Source organism: Sesamum indicum, linkage group LG6, assembly GCF_000512975.1.
Source record: "Sesamum indicum cultivar Zhongzhi No. 13 linkage group LG6, S_indicum_v1.0, whole genome shotgun sequence".
NCBI classification, from domain to species: Eukaryota; Viridiplantae; Streptophyta; class Magnoliopsida; order Lamiales; family Pedaliaceae; genus Sesamum; species Sesamum indicum.
Genome location: NC_026150.1, coordinates 18674504 through 18684779, shown reverse-complemented (window position 1 = coordinate 18684779; position 10276 = coordinate 18674504). Strand labels below are relative to the sequence as shown.

General features: G+C 36.3%; 1 protein-coding gene across 1 annotated transcript; it reads left to right on the top strand.

Annotated features, from left to right (window-relative positions):
- Positions 1-9591, top strand: LOC105164972 (uncharacterized aarF domain-containing protein kinase At4g31390, chloroplastic). Its single transcript, XM_011083825.2, has 14 exons — positions 1-1333; positions 2040-2246; positions 2899-2988; positions 3065-3211; positions 3771-3935; positions 4276-4416; positions 4495-4674; positions 5218-5413; positions 5873-6000; positions 7571-7642; positions 8632-8744; positions 8889-9036; positions 9106-9175; positions 9289-9591. The coding sequence occupies exons 1-14, from the start codon at positions 1052-1054 to the stop codon at positions 9351-9353; spliced, it is 2004 nt and encodes a 667-aa protein (XP_011082127.1). The 5' UTR covers positions 1-1051; the 3' UTR covers positions 9354-9591.

Genomic DNA, 10276 nt, shown 5'->3' with positions numbered 1-10276 from the left:
ATTCTTGCACGTCCACCACTTGTCAAAGATGTCTGTCTTAGATTTAAGATATGTGTTGGTGCTTCTTATTAACAATGTGAAATCCGAAATGGCTATGCCGACGCAATGGGATCCCTTTCACATTGTAGCTAACTTTACTTGGATGAAGTTTTGCTTTGTTATCATTTTGATCTTGGTCTTCTCCTTCGTTTCTGTCGGAATCCCATTAGTCCCTCCGGATAATATGAGGTATGTTATCACCCTGCAAGTCAAGAAATTCTCTCCTGCTCTTATGATTTTGTTCTTGGCTTTGTTGTTCTTATCCCAAGTTCTCTTCTGGTGCGTCTATCCGGTGATTTTGTTATATTTTCTTTGTTCTACTCGTATTTCTAATTTGTTCAAAAACTTCACATCCCGGCTGCAAATGATGCTTTCTGTTGGGCCAAATTCGAATGTATTTATAGTTGCAGCCGATGTTGCGATTGAGATAAACAGAGAATTGCAAGAAAGAGCAGGAGAAGTTGAGGGAGCAACTATTGAAGAGGATGGACAAGGAGAGTAGTAGAAGCGACTTCGTTAATTGTATAAAACAAACTATTTTCTTCTTTTTTAGCACGTTGGTTTAGTAGGTCTTGTTAGTTGCATCTGTCTCTAATTTCTTGCAACAATTTATGTACAAAAATCACATTCTGTAAAATGTTCATACCACAATTTGCAAGTGTCACAAGTGTTAGTCAATACAGAAGTTAGGTTGTGATTTTGTTATTACATTAGAAGAATGATTGTGGTCCTAGTATTTCCATGTGTAAGAAATATACCAGAGCAGCCACCACATAATTAAAAGTGCAACTTTTAAACAAGCATGTACAACTTCTAAAGCAGCGACTCGCTCCTCTCTCCATCCCCATTTGCGTGCACGCCTTCAACATCACATCCACACCATGCGCATGAAATCCGAACAGAAACCCACCTCCAAATTGGCCCAACTTTGAGGAATCCGTATCCGTATATACATACAAGCACGCACCCGTTTTGAGTTTGATTAGTCTTGTTGGAAGGTGTTGAAGGAAGTATGGAAGTGATTTGTCCGATCGGTGTGTGCGTCTCTGCATCTTCGTCGTTGCTGTCGCCGGCGGTTAGTAATCGGAAAACCCGTCGGCAGTTTGTGAAGTTGAATCGAGATTGTTCAGCTAAAACGAACAGTAGAAGAAGACCAGTGAGAATTCGAGCTCAGCAAAGCGATTCATTGGTAAAAGTCGACAAGACCCTGAGTACAAGTAGCAGCAGCGCGTTGGAGCAGCTAGATATTGAACGCGGTGTTTGTGTCCCCTTTCGGAAGTACACCCCAGAATCAGTACGTAGTTGTTTTTTTTTTAAACTTATTTTTGTTGAATTTTCATTTCGATTTTTGTGCGTTTATTGTTGATTTATTCTCCTTGCATTATGAATTGGAGGAACTCGGTAATCAAGGCATAGGTTATACTTACATGGCTCGTGGTTTTGGCTTGTGCTTCTTCATTTTCATCGCCATGAATCATTATCTTACCCCACCTTAATATGTGTTCTATCAGTTTGTTGGATTTCAATCTTGGTTGTGCTCCTGGCCCAGTAGATTTTGTTTGTCAATAGACAAACTCGTGCTGTATCTTGATATGCTTTGTTGGTTTGAAATGCTGAAACTGATATGATTCGAATAATAATTCAGTGAAGAAATTTGTTAGACATTGTTTGGAACATATTGCTTTTCTCTTGCTAGAAGTGCTGGCATTATCTTGACATCCTTGATGCTCTTGACCATGTATGAGAGGTTGCAATCCATCCTTGAGAGTCATATCTGATGGTGCTCTATAGATGAACATTGTTGTTTTGTGAATTGAGCAGGTTCTGTTTCAATTATTTTCAGTTGATTTTTTATTTGTTAGGAGCAAAATCAGACCATAGACAGATTATAAATTTGCACTTCCTAGACACACTAGTTGGAGCAACATAAGCATTGCGTACATTTTGCTTTAGAAATTTTATCCTGGTCTTGCATGACATTTTTTTGGTTACTTGTGCAGGTGAGGAGTAAAGTACTGGAGTCAAGAGGTGCAATATTATCATTAATTGGTAGAGGAGTGGAAATTGTATGGAATTTGGGTTTCTACTGGTCTACATTGATGTATGATTGTTTCGTGGGCCGTGATGAAGAAGTTGTTCCTTTCCGTGCTCGCCAATTGAGGAATCTCCTATGTGACTTGGGCCCATCTTTCATCAAAGCTGGACAGGTTTTTCCTTTCCTCTAGGTTCCATAAGCTTATGTTGTTTGTCACTGGGGAGAAAGCATTTTCCCTCTCTTTCCTCTTATTCTTCTTCCTTTTCTTTTTTGTTTTCCTTCGTAATTTGATCATTGCTTAGATTTTGGATGACTTGGCAAAAGAAGAGAAGATGTGGAGGAACAGTATTGTTAATAGTTGGTTATGAAAGAATGTTGGATATACAAAGAAACATGATTTTCAGGGTTCATAGACTTCAAAGAGCCCAAAAGATAAACCATGTATTTGAGGTTGAAAATTTCGTGCAACTGCTTTGAAACTCGCACTTTGCTTTCTATTAGTAGCGTGCTTTCTCTATAACTCGCAAGTCAGTGCTCATCTCGTGGATCTCAGTAGCACATTTCTCTGTTTAGGGGTAAGGAGTAGTGAGTATAAATAACATTGTCTTCTAAAATGTCTTTTTGGAGTTTTGATGGGTCTATTTCTTTCTTATCTCAAATATAACCAAAATGCCAATGTTTAGGAATTCATCCTCTGATTCAAACTCCTAGCCGACTTTTCATTGCTTGCTGTTGAAGCATATCTCTGCATTTTTCATTTAACATTTTCCTAACCAACTTTGTATTCATTTGCTTTTTCTCCTTTTTCCCCCTTCGCCAAACAGGTGCTTGCAAATAGGCCTGATATTATTAGAGAAGATTACATGAATGAACTTTGCATCCTTCAAGATGATGTTCCTCCGTTTCCCAATCAGGTACCTGGTTGTCTTTTCGATGATGCATATTCTCATGTTATTTTTAATTGAGCATTTCATTACTAGATTGGTGTAGGTAGCTTTTGACATCATAGAAGAGGAACTAGGCCAACCTCTTGAGGCTGTCTTCAGCAAAATTTCATCACAAACAATTGCAGCGGCAAGTTTGGGCCAAGTTTATCGGGCTACACTCCGGTCATCTGGGGAGGACGTCGCTATTAAGGTTCTCTATAAGTTTAATCAATTTTCATGTTGATGCTTTTGTTTCTCTATATATGAGTTTGTTCTTGCATGTCATAGATTTTTCCTCTTTAAAGATGCCTATGGATAACATCTGTTGATTATCACACTTATACTCCCATGCCCCAGAATGAAGAAGCTAGATAAAATAACTTAACAATTTACTGCTAGTAATTAACTATCATTGTGATAGCTAAAGTTCCTTACTCAGACTTAGTGGACAGGATGATAAACGTATCACAAAATCCTCTTCCTGAATTTCGTTGAAGATGTAAAAGAATTCATCAGGGCAGCATATTATTTGGAATTTTTCCATGCTTTATTACTTTGCACAAGCAATAAATATTCTGATATATAAGTAGTGCGTCCCATTTCTTCGTTTGCAGTTATAAACCACGGTTCTCTTTTCCACTTATTCTTGGCACGTGTTTCTCTCACATTTGTTGACAGTTCATTTTCACGTTTAAACTCATGACAATTTAACCTCCTGGTTTCTGTTTCTTCGATAAACCCCAACTAAGTTAGATCTAAATTTCTTGCAGGTTCAAAGGCCTGAGATAGAGCCCATTATCTATAGAGATCTTTTTCTTTTCCGTACTCTAGCATCATTCTTGAACGGCATCAGCTTGCAAAAACTGGGTTGTAATGCTGAGCTTATAGTTGATGAATTTGGTGAGAAGCTTCTGGAGGAGCTTGATTATACCCTGGTATGACCATCTACTCTTAGCCTTCATACAGGTGGAGAAAATCATATATATAGCCACACACATATTATTCACTAGGTTAATGTAATATATCTAACTGTTTCTTTGTACAATTATACATAAAAAGTTTTAGCAATATTGCTATGCCCTAACAATAAAATGCCTTGTCTGTGGCATCTATTTTGGCTCATTTCTTATCCTTCTTTTCTTTTGCCATTCTAGATCAATTCATGTTGTTTGTTTCGTTGGACAATAGGCCTGAATTATAACTGCACTGGTGTGAACTTGCCCTTTTTTATGCGGGTGCTGAGACCTATAATATCCATCTTGTTTGTTTACCCAGGAAGCCCGTAATATTGAAGATTTTCTTGAGAATTTCAAGGACGACCCTACAGTTAAAATTCCTCGTGTTTACAAGCAGCTTTCTGGTTCACGTGTGTTAGTGATGGAGTGGATCGATGGGATTCGGTGCACAGATCCTCAGGTTTGAAAGTCAATCAACTTATAGAAAGTTAGCTTAGCTCCTGAATACGTTTTTAACCGTGCTCCTTCATTAACACAGGCAATCAAGGATGAAGGAATTGATGTAGATGGGTTTTTGACTGTTGGAGTAAGTGCTGCCTTGCGGCAGTTGCTAGAGTTTGGTCTATTTCATGGTGATCCACACCCTGGAAATATCTTTGCCATGCGTGATGGACGTATTGCATACGTGGATTTTGGGAATGTGGCTGTTCTGAGTCAGGTGTAATATATTGGAATGTTGAATAATTAGCAGTTAATTCACAATTTAGCTTTTCTTCTCCTGTGGTTCGCTAATCTTCACACAATTGACTGCTAGTTTGCTCATTTTTATTGCTTGTATTGGTTTATGATATCCACTTCTAATTATGTTTTACTTTTTGGTTTAATTTTAAACTTTTTCATGGTCAGAAGGCAAGGATGCTATAAAATCTGAAAACTTTATTCTAACAAATATTGTTATAGCTATTCCGTGAAGTTCTTTTATGTATGCCCCTGTTTCTCTTTGATAGAAAACGTAGTAGTTAGAAGCTGAGTGTTCCGGCATTTCTGTCCACTGAATGTAAATGTTCTTTCTGTGGTACTTTTATCTTCATGGGGAACAACTGGTGATGCTATTTTACTATTTTATTTATTAAGTCTCTGTATTGGAAAAAATGTCCTGGTCTAAAAGCAGCCAACTTCTATTAGCACATTGTGCTGCCTTGTTTACCTTTTCATGTTTCATTACAGTTATTAGCCGACTTATTTTGCAATTGTTTTGCAGCAAAATAAACAAATTCTTATAGATGCTGTTGTCCATGCTGTAAATGAAGATTACGCTGAGATGGCCAATGATTTTACTAGGCTTGGTTTTCTAGCTAGTGGAACTGATGTCGCCCCCATTATACCAGCTCTGGAAGCAATATGGCAGAACTCTGTTGGGAAAGGGCTTTCGGACTTTAACTTTAGAATTGTTACAGGTATTCTCAGTAATTTCTATTTTGTTTGATAGGATTCCACTCTGTTGTTTCTCTTTTTTTAAATGTGTGTGTTGTATGCAGGCATGGGTTCAATTTCATGTCCTGTATTTAACTCGATTCTTCAAGTTCTTCTTCTTGTTTATAGTCAGTTCTACTTTGCAATGGCTTAGTTGCTTATGACGCAATTTCTTTTGTCAAGATTGGGAACTAGTCATTGCCAATACTATTGGACCAAAAGAAGCAACATGTTTCACCTTTAACGTGCGACAATCTTTTGTCTTAGGTTTATGAACGTGATCGTTTATGTTGGAGTTGCATATCTAACTATTACGATTATCTTTCATCCACATGGTTAGCAGCTAATGAAGTTCTCTGTCCTTTGGGCTGCTAGGTTGCTTTTCAATGATCTGCTACTCAACATTTTTGCATTTTTGAGTAACTGTGTTGCATTTCTTGCAGGCAAGTTCAACCAGCTAGTTTACAATTATCCTATCCGCATTCCAGAAAGGTTCTCTCTTGTTATTCGCTCCTTATTGACTCAAGAAGGCATTTGCTTCACCCTGAAGCCTGAATTTAAATTTCTTGAGGTGATTTGTTTTTTGCTTTAGTCTTAATTTCTATACTGGGTTACTGCTTGTAGACATGGAGGACGAATTCCCCATTCCATCTCTTTAAGATATTGTCTAAAATATAAGCTTAACCTTCTAAAAATTTGAAATTACATGGGAGGTGTATACAGACATCACAGAACTGCTTGTGCAGAAGCTCACTTTTCTGCCATTTATTGAATGATGCCTACAACTAATATTCTGTAGAGTTAAAAGACAAATAAAAAATGCTATGATTTTTGTGATTGATGGTCGTGGAGCTAAAGATCCAAATCATAATAACAAAACCATTGAACTTCTTTGGAATAGTTCCATATTACAGAGGATTCTGGCCCTTGAAATTCCCAGTTTGAACCATGTTTTCTGTCAGTCTAATGGATTTCAAATCCATTTGATATGAAGTCATGTGATATCCTTTCCCCAAGTCCTCCTTTTGGATCCGAGTTCTAATCCTTTGATCTGAATGTAGCATAAGTTAATATTCTGGAAGAAAGAAACTAGTGCAGTTACACATTAACTTCTTACTCTCTGATCTACCTCGTGGAGTAGTCGCTTTCTTTTGTTCTTCTCTTGGCAATGGACCATAAAACACTCCTTTATGCTCACCTCCATCACTAGAAAGCACTCGGATAAGTTGTCTCTCCCAGTTTTCTTGCATGTCTGATGTTGAGCTTTCTTTATTTCGCTTCTTGATTTTCTGCTGTCCAAAATATGCTAGCTGATAGAAACCATATCGCATCTTAGTTGGTCAAACATGCTTGAATTCTACTCTTCATATGCTTTTTCGGGAACTAAACAAGCCTCGGACCACAATCTTGGTTTTCCCAGGCAATTGGAAGAACCAATCCTCCAGTTCACTCATGATCAATTGTACATGATGCTGTAATGTAATGTGCATGAGACTGTGATTACATTAAAGATATCATATCTGCAAGTCATTTTGAGAACAGTAGATGCATTTTTTAGGAGGGAACTCTGAATCAAGTCTGTAAAGGTTGAATTTATGAATGTAGAACACCTTAAACCAGATTCTTCAGGAGAAAGATTTTGTCAGTAAGCCAATATCAAACTTTTATTTTTTTGGTTTTGGCTTCTTGAAGATGCTGTGGTTCACCACAAACTCCAGATTGTAAGTTACAATACTTTTTCCTGAATGTATAGTTGTGACATGTAGTGCTGCTCAGGCATGACAGCTGTTATGGTAGTACACTCCAAAAACTGTAAGATTGTTCCAAATGACACATTGAACTCAGCTGAGGAATGGGGATGCAGCTATGGCAATAGTTTCAATAAAAATTATGGTCAATTTAGTTGTTAGCTATAGAAACATGCTTGCATCAACAGAGAAATGCTTCTTTATTAGTATTTTTCTTCATGGACTAATGAGCATCATGTGCTGGAATGGACTTCTTGACCATATTCATCGAATAAACAGTTGTTCTTGGATGATGACAAGATCTCGCTTTTGACCCTGTCAAGCTTGCCTATCATTTTCAACTATTTTCCAATTTCTTGTTCTTGTTGGTAACTAATCATATAACTGAACCAGGTTGCCTATCCTTATGTGGCTAAGCGCCTCCTCACAGATCCTAATCCTGCTTTACGTGAACGTCTTATTCAGGTTACTGCGCCACCTTTTGCCATACATGCTATGGTCCCCTGTTTCTTGGGTTTTATGCTTGCAAATGCTTTATTTTCCTTGAGTTCCAACTTCCAATTGCATTCATCCTCTCAACTGTTGGCATTTGGTATTGAAATAAAGCATCAAAATGTACATCATATTTCATCGAAGATATTGATCTTCCACTGATTATGTGATATCGTCCATGATCTAAGCACAAATGATGTCATGCTAAGGCATCATAAGCAACAGTCAACCTTCAGTTTCTGGTTTCATGGCAATTGACAAAGCTTGAGCTCTAATAATCTATTTTTTAGTAATAACATAAGTCTGAAACAACTGGCAAAATCTGCCAATCATTTAGGGTGCCATAAGACACACCATTTTACAAGTATAATCTGTATCCTGCTTTCTTGTGCTTTACCCACCCTTGCTCGAAATATTAGGGCCCGTTTGGTTGTGTTTTCATTTTCATTTTCAGTTTCCAACAATTGAAAATGTGTAGAAATGCTTTATTGGTTTTTGTGCGAAAATTGAGAATATGTTTGGATTATTTGTTTTCAAATATAGGTATATGGTGTGAGAATGTTGAATATAGATATATGTATTTTTGATGTGACAGATGACCAAATTGATTGAACATGTAAAATTATAAAATAATCAAAGTGAGTCTTGCCATTTGAAACAATTTTAATTAATTTGAAACAAAAAAAGACATGTTGACAAGATAAGACAAGTATGACAAACCCATGTGACCTATAATTTCAAAAAATTGAGAATTAAAATAGGAATGCATTGTCAATGAAAATGGCTTGACCAAACAAAATCCCAACTACCCAAATAGTGAAAAGTGGAAAAAATCTCATTGAAAACACAACCAAACGGGCCCTTATATGCTCCAGTATCGTAACTTGATCGATCTGTAGAAGGAATATTAGCATTTAGCAATAAATGCTGTTGGTGACTATCTCGTTTGCTTGATTTGCCAGGTTTTATTTAAAGATGGGGTTTTCCAGTGGAAACGACTCGAGAACCTTATTATTCTAGCAAAGGAAAATGTGGCAAAGATGAGCAGCAACCCTGCATTGCAGGGAAATAACATGTTTGTATCTCATTTTGCTTCTCTTTTTCCTTCGACAACGGAATATTTCATAGTAGTCTTCTCCCCAACCCTGAAAGAACAAATGAACACCAGTTGCATGTATTCTTTCAGCTGTTTATGTCGTTCAGCATTTTACTATGTCAGGCAAAGATCTAGAGAACGGCAAATTGAAAGGAAATTGGACCTCACAGACACAATCAAGGATGGGGCTCGCCTTTTCCTAATTGATGAAGGAATTCGTAGACAACTTCTGCTTGCTCTTACTGAAGATTCCAAGCTTCACATTCAAGAGGTATGTGAAATCTATAAGTAACTTGTTGTAACAAGATCCTTCATAACTAACAGGAATGTGCTTCTGCAGCTTGTGGATGTATACAGACTTCTCGAGGACCAAGTAGATGTACCCTCAGTCGCTTTACAAGTAGCACGAGGTAAAGTTTCATCATAATTGACTTGAAGATTGTGTCTTAAAAATTCCAGCTAGTACAAGCTAAACTCACTGCATGCATCTTCTAACGTCTCATTGCTCTCGTGGCTCTTTCAGATTTTCCTTCTGTTGCTCGGGACGTAATGCTTTCCTGGAGTGCCTCTGTCTTATCTGATCGATAAGCTTCACCTGTTGGCAATGCTGCTATACACCATCTTGTCTTATTTATAGGAGCCTTACTATATTGTAAATGCATTTTTTTGTAGTTGGGCTTGAGATGAGACCAAAAAGAAAAAAAGAACTCATTTCAACTACTGTATATAGCCATAATTTTCTATATATAGAACTACCATTCTCTGTCTCAAATGTATAAATATGTTCATCAGTCTATTTAAATATCTTGCAATTGTCTGCTTCAAACTTGTACTCCCATTAATTACAAATTCTCTTTGTTTTTTAATTTAATTGATCTAGCTTTATCTAGGAAGTTAGGCAAAAATGATGATGAAGCCTATGGTCATATCAATTTTTATTGAAAAGGAGGTAGTTCTTGTATGTGATTCCTTTTTCATATGTCTTGTGTTATTCTCTTCTTTATTTTCCACTTTAAGGACCAACATATATAGCATCTTCCACTAATAATTTCACAAAAAGTTGAAAAGTGGGAAATGTTGCCTAACAATTGAAATGATTTTGATAATGTTTAACATGCCACAATTAGTTATTCAAGTTACTATGTCAAAACTTGGATATCTTGAAATTTATTTTTTTTACATACTTTATAAATCATTTTCTATCCCTTTTTTAAAGATAATTTTTAACTGTAGTTACGTTACGGGTTTTATTTAATTGAAAAGATTCATATCATTGTGAAGATCAAATAAAAATTGTTTTGGGATAATTATATTTTCAGTCGTTGACCTATGGTTTATTTATATAAATTATTCTTACATTATAAACTTTTGGAGTTTATGTAATAATATTGATGTTTTTAAGGATGTATGTATAATTTTTTTAAATAAAAAATAATTTATATAAATAGACTATAAATAAGGGGTGAAAATATAATTATTCTTGTTATTTTTGCTTGTATTTCAATCAATTT

Excerpts from the sequence above, each read along its gene's own strand:
- LOC105164972 (XM_011083825.2), top strand. The coding sequence starts at position 1,052 with ATGGAAGTGATTTGTCCGATCGGTGTGTGCGTCTCTGCATCTTCGTCG. Across the intron at positions 2,989-3,064 it reads TTCCTCCGTTTCCCAATCAG|GTAGCTTTTGACATCATAGA; the intron begins GTACCTGGTTGT and ends AGATTGGTGTAG. Across the intron at positions 8,745-8,888 it reads GCATTGCAGGGAAATAACAT|GCAAAGATCTAGAGAACGGC; the intron begins GTTTGTATCTCA and ends TTACTATGTCAG.